Source organism: Maylandia zebra, linkage group LG9 (assembly GCF_041146795.1).
Source record: "Maylandia zebra isolate NMK-2024a linkage group LG9, Mzebra_GT3a, whole genome shotgun sequence".
Classification (NCBI taxonomy): Eukaryota; Metazoa; Chordata; class Actinopteri; order Cichliformes; family Cichlidae; genus Maylandia; species Maylandia zebra.
Window position 1 is genome coordinate 26,231,948 of NC_135175.1, and position 15,380 is coordinate 26,247,327.

Genomic DNA, 15,380 nt, shown 5'->3' on the forward strand with positions numbered 1-15,380 from the left:
CAACTTTTTTTTTTTGCTTTAGAAAGGAGTTTAAAGTCGTCCTGCAGCAATGTCATTGGAAGGCACTGTACCTCTCTGTGGTACTAATTAGGATTCAATGACACCTAGTACATTAAAGAATTTTACAACAATTTCTGGAGGATTTATGTCAAATTCCTATGCTCCATTCAAGACCGGTTGTGGACATAATGGACATGAAGTTGTTCTTAATATACTACTTTGCAGTCTGCCTAGAGGACACATGCGAGAGGTGACCTTGTTGCATGGTGGCTATCGCTATGTCAGCGCAGAAATTTCATGCCTGAGATTTAAAGCTCTGACATACAGTGAAATACAGAGAGATTAACCTGTAGCTGACAGGCTCAATCAGCATTATGTGAACCTGTTTGGCTAAGACTCGAATGTTGAGTAACAGATGCTTGTTTATCTGTAAATCCCCAGGTTTGAGCAAAGCAATTGCCAAAAGTTATACAAAAAAGAAGTTACACTTCTCATTTGAAATTTGACTGACTTTGTACATCTGTGCTTAGGCCTACATGCTGCAGCATGCATATGCAATTTGTGATTATACTCCTGCACAATAACCCCACAATTTATTCACAGTCATGTGCAATATTTACGAGTTTTCTTGTTATTTTTTTATTGTTGTGAATCCTATTGCATTCACTTTGTGTAAAAACTGTAGCTAAAGTTTGATATGGGTAGAGAATCTTAACTCTGCGTGTTATAAAAGTTGCATTTTCTGACTGTGATTCTAAAAAAAACAACAAAAAACCTTACATTATCCAGTGGAGTTTTGCAGATAAAGTTATAAACACCCAGACATAAAGCCTCACTTTGTAACAGAGCCCAGAATTCGCCCTCCTCAAATCCCCAAACTTCCGTTCATCCTACAAGAAGGACATTTGTTTTCAAACTCAACTGTGAACTCTGCTGACAACTGACAACTGTTGTTTCTGCGTGCAGTACAGTATTGTCCTCTCCCACACTTCCTCTAAGGCAAACGAGAAGACATCGCACACGGCTCCTTGTGCACTTTTCTTTAAATGTGCCCACTGAACGAGGTTGATGTGACTTGAGCTGACAGCCGTGGCTCGGGAGGTAAAGCAGAAAAGCGTCTGAAGATTTCTCAGAGAAAACATAATCAGCGACAATCAGTGCCAATCAATTTCAATAGGTCATTCATTATGGTATAAATGAACCCTGTTGTTCCAACTGGGCTCATTAAATGGGTGCAGGTTTGGGTTTTTTTTCAGGCAAAGTCATTTTATGCTGAAAAATTGATATCCATTTGATAATGGAGAGGAAAAGGCATTTAATAAATTGTGAAATGACCAAAAACAACCTTTACGGTTCAGGCTATTTTTCGCTGTTAGACTATACGTCAGTGTTGGTCTTAAAGCTGACGCCTACAGCAGTCTCACACTTGGCAGTGGTGAAATCATCAAGAATAGAAATTGTTAAAATAACCTTAAAAAAACACCGTTCTCCACAAGTGTAGCTTTTTTTCAGTTTGTCACATGAATGCTTGAATATTTCACTTTAATGGCTAGCTGAACATATCTGGCAAAGCCTGTATTGTAGCAAACAGAAAGTGCTGTCTTACAAGTTGGTGATATTTTACTTTGAAGCAAACATCCTAATAAAAATCTCACTTTCTAACATGAGATGTATTTTACAGGCTTTTACAGAATGAAGTGATCACGGAAATTGAAGATTAGAGTCCCCCATTCTGGCCATAAAGCTGAATTAACAGGCTCTGGCCCTGGATGTGAACAATATAACAGTAAAAAAAAAAAAAAAAAGCTTGGTGAAGCTGGAGAAGTTATCACCAGGCTGGTTGTAGAAGGACACCTAGATTATATCATCACCTCTTAGTCATGACAGGTTATATTACAGGTAGTTTAAAACACCAAGGTCAAAGGATGACTGTATGAAAGAGAACTCAGGCAACGTCTGAATCTTTATTACAGGATGATAGTTAAAAACACTTCACAGAGGGTGTGGTGGACGCCGCCGTAAATTAACTTTCAATATGGACTCGCATGGAGCACTTTTAAAGTTTCCTCTTTTTTTCAGATGTTTTCCACAGCTTGTTTGCCCTGCGAGTCCACCAAACATCCTGTTCTAACAATATTGTCAGCATGAAAGGTAATATCATCTGGGTGAGCTGGATGTCAGAGAGAAAGAGAAAAAAAACTGATGAACACCCCGAAAATTTTAACAGATTCTTTCAGCTCCACCAGGCTGTCGTCTGCTACTCAATTTCCCCTGTCAGTGTCCTTTCAATATTTGTCCATCTTCATCGACGTGATGGATCAGATCTTCACCCTTGTTATTTATCCCCTGCAGCTGTGTACAAAACAAGTTTCCTAATCAATTCCGTATTCTCGGCAAGCAACTGTCATCTGCCAGTAATGAAAATAAATGCGGCGTGCTTAATCTGGAGCGGAGACCAATATTCTTCAGACACTTGCGTGTACAGGTTGCAAGCAACTGTCAAGTGCAATATCCACTTTCCGACTGCAAGCACACAATGCAAAGGTTTGACAGTGACCCAAAACGTGTGTTGGAACTTTTGCATTAGTACAAATGAAGGACCGTCTTAGGAATATAAATATACTTTTATTTAAAGCGAAAAGGTGAAAAAAACCCATCAGAAACAATTGTGCGATGTGGAAGTACATACAGGATATTAGAAGAATCAATATTAAAATGTTTCATTAAAGCCCAGTCGTTCTGCAATGCCTCCATGAGTACTCAAAGCTGCCGCAGTTGATTAAGTTGATTGTATTCATGCACATTCACACCTGCTCCCCACTGTTTCAGATGAGCAGGGACTATTGATTAGAGTTGGGTTCACATTTATTCCTAACTACAAAAGCAAAAATGAGTTACAAGACTTTAAAAGAAAGTTACCGAGTGCCTGCTGATTTCTATGCATGTTTTAACATTGTTAGGAAGCAAATACATTCCCTACATTCCCTCTACAGCTGTACTACCATAATATCCACCATATTTTCATTGTGTCCAGTTTTCATCACTGTTTTATTATATTTTACGAGACTGTGTTATATTCAGAGGTGTTTCTAATATTTTGCCTGCCTAATATGTGTTGCTGGAGAGAACAAAAAAAATAATGTGATACACTTCTTGGTTAAATAATTATCATAGTGTCAAATTTACACATTGTCACTGTCAAGTAAAAGTGAACATTAAGAGCTTTGTAAAAACAGTTATGACAGATATGCTGCATTGTAGTTAACAAAGATTAAGCGTGTGTACCTCAGTGAATATTTTAAGCACTTCCACTTGCAGTGACAAAAAGAAGAAAGAAAAAAATCAACTTTCCCTAAACCGCAGCACCTTTTTCATTTCAAGAATTAAAATGACTATTCCATCCATGATCTCTGCTCTTGTGAATTCGGCAGGAACTGTGACAGCTGGATATAGGACTGGTGAGTAGTAAATTCAAGAGCTGTGGCCTTGGGGTGACATTACATTCTCTATGCTTGTAATGAGCCCTCAAACGGCTCCTTTGGCCTTTCGCTGTGCAGCGGGAGAGAGCCAGGCCTCACGATTGTCACACCTCCAACTGTCCTCAAGCTCTCTTGTCTTTTATTTGACATCCCAGCCATGATTAAGACAAAAGCCCTGAGAGATCCTCAGGCCACAGGGTCACACTGTGCATGGACGAGCACTGCTTCTAATTACTTTAATTAATTAAATTCATGATTTCCTCTAAATTGAACCCATTCATCAAGGGTGCAAAGCTGTGACCATTAATGATTTAAAGACATCTATAAAGGAATTATTGAACACAGGAGGTGCTTCGCCCTTTCCCGTTCTTTACTGCATTGATAATTGCTTTGAGCAGATATTTACAAAAGGGAGGCAAAGCATTATTCTCCTGTTGTTCTCGCAACTCGTGATGAAGACCTTTACAGGAACTGGCAGAGTAAATAAAGTGCTCGGGTGGAACGTGCAGTTCACCGATTCTGGTGTGAATACATCCTTCTAGTAAGTTGCTGTTATCACCGGTTGGGCACGAGACTCAAAGCCCTCGTACTCTAATCCTCTGGTTCCTTAAGCCTGTGCTCTGTACCCCCCATTGACAGTCAGCTGTGTAATCCTTCGGAGATCTCTGTGCCTGTGCTGTAAGCAAAGCAGAGCCTCCCTTGGAACGGCTCCCGGTGCCACTGTATGCCTTCTGAAATTTCCATTTTGACTTTGAACACTCTGGAAATAGCCTTTGTTTTGTTTTTTTCTAATTTACATTTGCATGGCAACAAGCACGTTTGAAGCACTGAGGTGATCCTAACCAGCAATGAGTTTGCTCAGCTGTCTATGTACTGCTCGAGGTAAAAACTATAAAAATCTCCATCTACATATCAATCACATACAGCAAAGCATACGGGAAAGGGTTCTCGAACCAAGTGATCAATCCACAAAGTGCTATCACCAGAGCTCCCCACAGCTCCATGTTCCTGTTTAGCTTCTTTCAGCTCATTATTTTGCTTATCTGGCCCACAAGCTCACTGCTGTGCTTCATTCTCAGAGTTTTCATTGCATAATTTGTACACTGTGAACTTCCAAAAAGAGAAAAAAAGAAAAGAAAACACTCTAAAAACGACTGTGCACAAATGCTAGCACAAGCTGATAACAGACATAAAGCAGTATAGCAGTGTATAAGTATCCAATCATATCAGTGTAAAAAGTGCCCCTGAGTGGCCAAAAGCACAATTCATTGCAGATTTAATGAACCATCTAACCCCATGTTTTAACTGAAACATGTCCACTACATATTAAAAAACAATGCATTCAAACCCAGAGCTTTCTCGCCCACCTGCCTGCAGTTACAGCTTGCACAATAACACTCCTACTTACAGCCTTGACAGCGTTTCAGTGATGCTACCCAGTGTGTGATGCTCACTCTTTTTAATTATGTACAGAATTTCCTCAATTTTCTCTGGGAAAAAAGGTCACAAACCGCCACTCCATATTACCCTTTTGGTAGCAATGACACTAAAATGGGTTTATGGTGTTTTATTACAAATTTTGCATTTAATTTACTGACTGAAAAAAAGTTGATAGTCTTTGGCCAACACATTCTCAAGCAGGTTGTGTAGATTGTGTAATTAATTTGACATAAAATGACTTTTTACACTTTAGGCATAAAATCATGTCAAACGTTGTGTTTGTAATTTTTAATCAACTGAAAAGCTCAGGTCACCTTTTCAGTCATCTGACGCCCAGGTTCATTTCTGTCTCCATCCCAGCACTCACAGCTCACTTGTGATTAGACCACAGCTCCCAGCATGCCTTGGAGTGCCTTGGGAACCCCTAGGTAAAGCTGGAGGAAGTTAAGGGTGACTGTGCTGCTAAGCATGCCGTGTTGCCACAGTGAATTGCAAAAGTAATGGCTGGGCAGAAATTTATTCATCAGGATCAGATGTTTTTCAGAGAAATGTTCAGCAGGAAGGTACTGGGAGGTACTGGCTGCAATGAACTCTGAGTCCAATTTGTGGAAAAAGTGCCTATGGCCTTCAAGCCTGATTCAGACCTTAAGTTTGCCCGAGTTAGCTTTCAAACATGAGTCACTCATCAACATTTCTAAGCCTAGAGGTCTGCTTTGGCATATGTGAATATGTGAATATCTGAAATAAAACAAGCTCTAAAAATATTCTAAATCCTAAATATCCCAAATATTAATTTTATTTATTGTTATTTATTTTATTGTTTTTTTAAATTTTAGGTCAGTATAAACCAGACATGCTCTAGACATTAGATATATGGAGGTCACTTTTTCTTACTGCATTCCTAACACACCTGCTAAGATGAATGGCCTCAGGATGTTGTTGCCACTCATTTGCATTTACTTGCATTTTGAACCTGAGCAGGACCTGTCTGAAACCTTGAAGGAAATCTTGACCACACAGCTTACAGACAGGGGCTGATATGATAGCACCCTCAAGGAGTGTTTTTTAAACAGATAAAAGGAATACCTGTTGCAATAAATGCTAATGTGATCAATAGAATATCAATTGAGTCCTTAGGAGAGGTATTATTGTGCAGTATAATGTTTTTACCTGTGCTTGCTTTAGATATACCAATGCTGGTCTGTTAATCTGCAGACTACTGTAGTTGGTCAGCTGTTCTGTAGAAGCACACTTTTTTTCAGATATCCTGTGGAGGTTACAGGAATTCTGGGGTATTCCCATGGGATTCAAGGGAGTCAATTCTCAATTACTATTCGACTTGTAAATGTACAGGACTGGAAAAAAGTCAGCACTCAAGAAGAAAAAGGTAATGGATCGGGAGTGGGGAGGGGGCTTGATAGTATGTGCAGCCTTTTTCTAGCTTTTAAAATCTTGTGCTTCTAGCATCACTAGTTATTAGTTGTATTTCAATAAAACCTGATCAGGACATTCCTAAATCCCGGAAGGATCGGTGATATCAGCAGTGGTTACTCTCTGATGCGTCACAAATCAGCAAAAATTGTCTTAATGTGCGACACAGATTAGTACAGAGATCCTTGGTTCCCAGAAGATTTATGCTGATGGATTGATGAGTCTTTTCATTTTTGGTTTTAATCAAAATGTTTTCACTGATTAATTAACATGATATCATGACTGTCAGGTTCTACATATAACCGTTTGTGATGAGTTGACTTTTTCTCTTGTGCAATCATCAAGTTAAAATTTTGTTTATGCTAAAACCTGCTGGTATTAGCGCTACATGATACCTATGGAATATATAAAAATAAAGGCAAGCTTTACTGAGTGGCCTAAGAGAAATGGTTTTAGTTTCTTAGTCTTCGTGCATCATCCTGCTTTTTGAAGCTTTAAAAAATGAACAGCGAGGCATGCATGACCTTATTCGTCAGGATCACAGCAGAAAAGGAGAAAGAAGCCAACAGACCAGTGCGCTGTGGCCAAGGTATTCCCAAATCAAGGTAATATAACCTGGATCTCATTTGATGTGGAGCCCATGAACAAGAAGGGCTTCATACTGGTTAAATTATATTCAGTATGATTAGTATGTAGTCAGTCTTACAAACTGAACATGCTGGACTCAAATTAATATTGCACACGTTCCAAATCCCCCCCTCCACCCACCCCTCATGACCTAAACACTGGGAGAGATGAAGACGAATTCAGTGAGGTGGAAAATTATCAAAGGCAGATGTTGGAGCAAGGACAAGTCAAAGAGAAAGCAAGAGTAAGAGAGAGAGACTTGAAGAGTGCGCGGAGAGGGGGGGAAATGACTTGTTTGGTTATGCCAGTGCAGGGACGAATAATAGTTCATCCAATATACAGGTTTTTCTTTTCCACATGATGTGAATTTTTCATAGACTCCACACAGGTGTACAGATAATTAGCTCTTGTGGGTCTTCATGGAGAACCGAGACTATCACACTGTTCACAAAGAAAAGCACTGTGTACTGCATTAATAGGTGACCACTTTTAACTTACTTTACAATTCTTACTTACAATGTTATATCACTTTTAACACTTTGGTTATTAACCTTCAATCGATTATGTGTAAAAGAACTAGAGTAACTTACCTAAGGGTGACATCTCCGGTACTCCTGCCAGGTATGGTCCATCAGGAAACTTGGGCTCATTGTCATTGATGTCCTGGACTTTGACCACAAATTCAGATCTGGGTTCCACAGGCAAATTGGTGAGTCGGTCTACAGCTTGAGCTTGAAGGGTGTAGTAAGCCTGAGCCTCTCGATCAAGCCGCTTTGTGGCATGGATGTCTCCCGTGTTCTCATCAATGGTGAAGATGGAGGTGGCACCCTCACCAGAGAGCACGTACTTCACCTTGCCATCTCCTTTGTCCACATCTGAGTGTAGCTGTCGAAAGGAAAAAGAACCGGAGTTTAAATGCAGCCACACCAGACTGTAAACGTTTGAGTGGTGATGCTGGACTGAAGAATGATGTGAGCGCTTCTGGTTTAAAGGATACATAAAATCTTGCATTAAATAATTATTAAACAAGTGAGGATGATGCTTCATTCTCCATTTTTAGCAAGATAATGCGAGTATTTTATTTCCCTAAAAAAGAAACATTCTTCTTTTAAGCTTTTCTAAAACTCCCTTGTTCTTGTGCCCTTTTACAAATGTCCCATTCCCCTTTCCATAGTTTCAAATGCAAACCACCTCCAGTAAATAGCAGTTAATAGCAGCAGGAGACACATTTGATCAAAGGGCAGCTAACACAGACAGTGATACAGTATTGCTTCTAATGTTCTCCTCGTTTGATCCTTTAAAGAGTAAAAATAGCCAGAATCACAACACAGCCACCGCCTTTAACCCTTTGTGCGAAGAGATTTTGTCAGATTACATCATGGCTTTAAAATCATCATTGTTCCAGTGCAGACTGACAGCTTGAAAAGTGGCTTGAAAGTTAATTGGTGGTTAACATGTAGTTAATGTGCAGCATGTCAATCACAATTTCATACTCATTACATTGTTTGGCACCAGGAACAGAAAAAGTGGAAATGTAGATAGCAGTTTTTTAATTTCGTTTTTTATTTATTTATTTAAATACAGCTGTGCAGTGAACACAGATAATAGGAGAGAACCAAACAGAGCTTAGGTTGCACTGAGGTTCAAACAGCGAGCAACATGAAAGCACAGTAAATCACTCCCAGTTCTTTAATGGTTTTAAATCAGTCTAAACATTCGTCTGTTTGCCTCTGGTCACTGCTTTTATTATCACATAAATCTGGGCTTACTGTCAAAGCTAATGATAACTTTAGCCACACAACATACAAATACTAATGATTTTCCTGTAGATTTGATACGCTGCCTTTAAATCCTAAAACAAATCTACTGGGTTTTCAGTTCCTCGGATGCTGCAAGTGTATGGAAACTCTTGTTTTTGTCCTTGTAGCCAACAACAGAACATATAGCTTGCTTTGCTTGTGGCCGAGACATCGCTAAAGTTAGAGTAAGAGAGGCAGGCTGCTGCTGGTCGTTTGGTATTTAAAAGGCTGAGTCTCTAAGCCACAAGTGAAGACTGGTTCTTGTCCCTTTTGACATCACAGAGCGCTCATTCAGAGACGCACTTTATAATATGTAGAGAAGGGAAATAAATATATACCGTGTACATTTTTAGACATGTCTGGGATTCTTAATTATGTTCAAAGAAAATTAAAAAGCGGAAATCACATAATATGCTCCTCTATTAGACTTTGCAAACAACAAATGCAGCTATAAAATGTCTTTAAAACATTCAGTATTTAATCCGTACAAATATTCACTGTCATGTTGCTACAAATATGTACAAACAGCGCAAGCAAACACATCATGTTTATTGGATAAACATTCAAATCAGATCAAAAGATCAAAACATGAACCATTTATGCATGAATTATGGTACCAAATCCCACCATGATTTGCATTCTGCTGCAAATAATGGAATGAAATGAAACGCTGGCTTTTACTGTAATGACAGTGTGACTTCCTAACTAATGTAATGGTCATTACAAACAAAACTAGCAATTTTCCATTAAAACCCCAGCAATAACAAGCTCATCTGACATCAAAAATGTACTACAGTGGTTACAAAATGTGTTCATTTAATGTGTGTTGAATCAATAAAACAACAATGATGCACCAAATGGATTCGTGTTTTTCACACATTTTCTGACCAAAAATCTGTCATTAGGGCTGAGATGAATGGCTCCACTGGAAACATTAATCATCTCATTTTTTTTTGCCAAAGACATATACAAAGCTCTCTAAACGTGGTTCACGAAACTGCACGGGGAATTGTGACGCTCCAATCGAATCCCTTTTTCTGTATGTCAGGTGAAGAGATGCCAGAATTCCAGTGCAAAAACAACAGCGTGTTAAAGTTATATGGAGTGAAATTAGGACTCAGGGTTTCCATTATGCACTTCTTTATATCTTTTTTCCTTTTTGACATAAAACAAAGACAGATGATTTTATAGACGTGACTGTTCTAACTGGAATTGGTGACGAGACATCTGGATGTTCAACCTTAGATCATGTTTGCAGGTTCCTCTTGTTGCCATTTAAAGCATACAAAGTGTGGCTTTAAGTTTATCCACTAGCAAAAAGGATTTGACAGGATTATGTCTTCTGAGGATAAATAGCAAGAGCTGAGGTCATGTACCAAGAGTCGTGCTGTCAGATCCGTCCTGTTTAATGATCATACAAACCATCCGTCTTTAAATCTAGTCGTGCACCAAACATTGAGGACGATACTTTTAAATCAAACCGTTGTTCACCTCACAGCATGTGGGCTAAAAGAAAGTTTGATTGGTGGAGTAGCTAGAATGGGTATTAATAGGACTTGTTGTGACGTTGCATAGACAGAATACTGTACACCTTTACAGAGAAGATAGACAAACTACATGTTTTATCAAGGTACCTTTGTAGTTACCGCGGCAACATTCTGCTTATGACAGCGTTTTAATCTCCGAAGAGCAAGTCGAGACTTTAAAGATGACTTAAAGACCCTTTCTCAAAGTACAACTCCAACAAAATATTCCTTAAACACTTCTGGAGAAAGAAATTCAAATTATCAGGACAAGTAACCAGTCCTGAAAAATCCCGTTTGAAGTTAGAGCTGCGTGATGGACATCCACTCCACATCCACACAGCACTGATGTGTGTTTTAGGGGAAGGCAGTAGTTAGTTGGAGTTTAGTAACGGGCAGACTGACCTTTTTTGCTATAAGTATTTAGGACAGTGGATATTTCTGCCTTTACTTCATCATCTTTGACATGACAGAACATCTGATTCTTGATATTCAGTGTTTAAAAGTGTATACGAAAAAGTTGTGGCAGTAATGAACGCACTTCAAGTCTCAACCTAAATCTTGAGAACAATAATATCAGCTACGTCTGGGTTTTGTCTGTCTGTGTTTTTGGTCCAGCTTCCTTTCTCTGCAAAAGACTGGAGACAAACAGCTTCTGAAAAGTATTAGGTACACAATGGCAATGATTGCAAGATAAACTGCTGCTTTAGTCAGCGAGTACTGCACTTATATAAAATCGAAGGACTCAAGCTTTGAAAACACAAGAGCTCTTAATGTAGCTGTCCTGTATCTTTCATTAATGTCTCTGCCCTTTGAAATGCTCACTTCATTTAAACTCCATACCCTAATTTGTAGCATATGATCAGACAACCTTGATGGTATTTCTATAACATCAGATTTACTTTCAGAGCTACAGGATATATCAGAAAAGTGTGTTTCTTGATACTGTAGAGTTGGTTTTCTTGGAAGAAGTAAACTTTGGATTCTTACAGCCAGAGCCAAAGCCGTATTGAAATGACAGAATATCAAAAGTCATGCTCAAAATTGTGACATGAGATAGAACAGCTGTTCACTTGACTTCTTGGCAATATACCACATCATCACGTTTTACTGTGCTGACCTTCTCCTTCTACAGTTAGGTCTAAAAGTATATGGACAGTGAAATTTTGTTTCTGTACACTGGCAGAGTGCTTTTAAATCAAGCAACCAAGATGTGATTGAAGTGCAGACTTGAGTGTTTAATTTAAGGGGGTGAAAAAAAAAAGTATTTTATTAAGAGTCCACAGCAATTTTCACATCATTCTTTATGCTGTCCTCCATTAGAGGCTCAAAATAATATGAAGGAACTAACATAATTTCAAATACAAGGATTGTTTTTGATATTTGGATGAAATCATTTGCAGGCTGTCAACATCACTAAATGCTGGTTTCCTCCTGCCAGGTCTTTACTGCAGCCAACTTCAGCTGTTGCTTACTTGCAGGTCTCTTTTGCTTCAGTTTTATCTTCAGGTACTGAAAAGTACACCATTTGCTGTTAATGAAACCTGGACATAAACATCTCATGTCAGGTAAAACTCTATCAAAGTAAATTTAAAATACTGTTTATATGTGCAAGAAAAGGACTATTCAACATCGTCTATTTCTATTTCAGTGTTAATCAATTCCTAGAGACCTATAGCAGGTTTCAGATTTGCTGTTCATGTCAGAACACTGGTATCCTTTAAGACCTTGTTGTCCAATTGGACGTAAGACATAGCTTTTGTCCTCGTTTTAAAGATAAAATTGAACTAAATCTTTATTTAAATAGCTTTACAGCTGCTTGTTGCAGATTCAGCAATACCTCCAAAAATGTAGTGAACACCAATATAAATCTCTCACAAAGTGGCTGTGCAAACTCCAAAGAGAAACTCCTTGCAGTGACTTTTGGTAGAAATGACCTGATCAACTTCTGCTCCTCCTCAATCTGAGATACATCACGTGAAATCTCCTTGTCAGCATCCTTGTCAGACTGGTCTGTTTCCTCCAGGAGCCTGACCTTAAAGTGATACTGAAAATGCACATTCCCAATGACAGCCAGAAAACAGCTAGAGCACTTTGCATCCCTGAGGAAATTTTCTCCATGCTTAGCAAAATTCCCCTGCGGTGCTTCTTTACTAGTTTCATAAACTCCACCAGAGAAATGAGTAAGCTTCAAAAATAGTTTCCCGGCATATCTTCCTCTTAGATAACGTGACATGTAGGTTGAGGAATTCTTCCCTTGTATGATCCCCAGCTGAGATCAGCAGCTAACTATCAATGATGAAAAAAGTCAGGGCAAAGGCCTGGCCTCTACCTTCTAGAGCCGTCTGATGGTTCGCCAGAACTTCTTTGATGCTACAAAACTTTTAATATCCTTACCGCACCTGACCCAGAGCTCAAGACCAGAAAAAGTACAGTTACTGTACTTTCCCTTGCAGCAACAGAGAAAAATGTTTTTCAGCACTTTAATATATATATATATATATATATATATATATATATATATATATATATATATATATATATATATAGAGAGAGAGAGAGAGAGAGAGAGAGAGAGAGAGAGAGATAAGTGTAGTTGAGTAGACAATAATGAAACTCGTCTTTCAATTTATCTGTAAATGTCAACATCTCATTACGGTATAAATAACAATGGTATTTCAGCACTCAAGGGTAGAGAATGATTAGGTCAATATTATTTCGGTGGTGCTGACGGAGTATAAGCTTAAGAGAGGATATAACACCAAAGGTCTTTTATTAATGGAATCCATCAGCCTGCTGATGGATTCAGCACTGAGGCCATGATGATTGCAGTGGCTGCGTCCTCAGGCCTAAGCATGCATATGTCACCCCTCTTATGGAGCCTACTGTGTTTATTCACCATCTCCTGCTGTCAGGAACAAACCTAAGGTAAATTATCAGTCTTTGGGAGAGTCAACATTTAATCTCGAGGAAGCCATCCGTAGCAGTTTGTTTCCGGTAAATGCCATGGACAAGAAGGACAAAGCAGACAGGCCACAAAGTATGCAAGCAGGGTCAGGGGTCAAGCGCAGTATGTGGTCTTTTCAGTGCACTGTTTGGTTTGCAACATTTCCAGCTCTGTTTGCAAAAGAAGAAGACAGAAGAGTCCAGCGTTTGGCTCCACACACTCAGTCCAAAATTGCAGACTACATAAAAGATGTATTACTTTGGTGAAGGTTTTTAAAAGTACAGCCAAGTCAAATAATTTTTCTCTATCATTAATCGAATCCATTTTGCTGCTAATTTTCAGGTGCTTTTTGAAGTTTCAACTCTTGTTCCTTTCCCTCAGCACCATATTTGCTAAAATGTAAACTCCTGTTATTCTTTTCTTCGCTTCCCCCAAGGTGAGTGTAACACAGCATGCGGCACGGTGCTGCACGGCAGTGTAGCTCAAAGGCGCTCCCAGGGATTGTGAAGGAGGGGTGGGATCTGAACACGAACCCTTCTGAAATCATTGCTGACACTTATCATCACTTTGTATGCAGGCAGTTCTCCAGGGACCAGCCTGTTAGCTTTGTGTTTGCTTGTTTACCTTGTAGCAAGGGAGAAGGGTAAAAAGCATGAAAGAACCCATAACAACCCACTGATTCACGCTTGTCCTTTTACTAAAACTACTGCACAACATTTTCAAATTATTCTAGCATTTGAATTTTCATTTTCACCATTGAGTCAAACAAAAAAAAAATGCATGTAGTGCTTGAATAATGTTTAATCCTTTTGTCCCCCCCCCCCCCCCCCCTTCCCCTGTTTTGCTTATCTGTGTGCGATACAAAAAGAATACAAATATAAAGTCTCATAAAAGAAAATACAAATAAAAAGATGCATGTTTCAGGCTTTGGATGTTTTTTCAGAAGGTGTTTCTTCTATTCAGTGGACTGAACAACCTAAAATGGATATAAACATCAATACCTACAGGCAGCCTGTGAGCAATACTCAATCCTGTACACTTAAACAGCCTCAGCTGTTGCTCAAGAGCCCTTAATCAGGCATCGCCCTCAAGATATTTCACAGAGCTGCTTGAAGATCAGGGCTCAACAGGTTGTCTTCTAGCAAGGTAGTACAGTATCTCAAAAGTAAGAAAAATATGAAACACTGAAAACGGTGCACTCTGGCATTGTTTCCTGTTGAGAAACTGATGGTGCACAGGAAGCCTTAACCCACTACAAATCATATTCTACACAATAGCATAATTATAAACAGGAATTGCCATTAAATTAGCATTATGTCTGGACACTAAACACATGCTATATGTGAAACTAACAGGAGCTCAGAGTCATTAATGAAAGCATACGTGAAACTCAAATAAAATAAGTACACAGACAGGACAAAGGGCCTTTCTGGCAGGGAAAAAAGCTAAAAATGTAGACAGAGGCTTCAGTGTAGCTGTCACTGACATCAGCTCTCGACATGCTTGGCTTTTCATCTATTCACTCGGCCATGTTCTGGTGAGTAGCCATGGTGCTGTGCTTCTTTCATTTCAAATTGCGAGGTGGGGAATTAGCGATCGCCATGGAGAGACTGTTAGCTATCACACAGTGGCGTACAGATGCATGGGATCTGCGCCCCTGAAGTTGTTTCCTTATTGTGCTTAAGTATAATAAATGGTGTCTTCACATTAGTGTAAGTTTAACACATTTCCGTTATTAAGATAATTTCTGATTAGTTTGGTTTATTCTTTTAGTGCTGTTTTCAAGTTTTTGAGTGTTTTATTTGATTTTGCCAAGCCAGGCTCTTGGAAAGAATATAATAAATGTCACATCTTATCATGTGCATAGACCATATTTGTGTGAGTGTTAGTTGTGCAAAGAAATGTAGCTTTTTTTAAATTTGTCTCTTTTCATTATTAGAAAATTGTTCATAAATCAGCAGAATAAAATCGATGACTAAAAACCTAAGACAAAATCTGACAGTAACATGTGTTCTGTATGACTCACCACTCAAGATAAATCCTTGACTTTTTATCAAAATTCGCACTTTTTATGATTCTGAGAAAAAAAAACCCTCCAAATGCTGAGATTAAAATCAAAATGTTGACTTTTTTA

At 38.8% G+C, this 15,380-nt stretch overlaps 1 protein-coding gene across 1 annotated transcript in view; it reads right to left on the reverse strand.

The window, feature by feature from the left end:
* The window catches only part of LOC101480580 (cadherin-7), a 119,879-nt gene that overhangs the window by 67,090 nt on the left and 37,409 nt on the right, over nucleotides 1-15,380 (reverse strand). Inside the window, exon 3 of the mRNA XM_012919301.3 lies at nucleotides 7,568-7,862. Within this exon, the coding sequence (XP_012774755.1) occupies nucleotides 7,568-7,862 (295 nt within the window). The remainder of the gene's footprint in view (nucleotides 1-7,567; nucleotides 7,863-15,380) is intronic.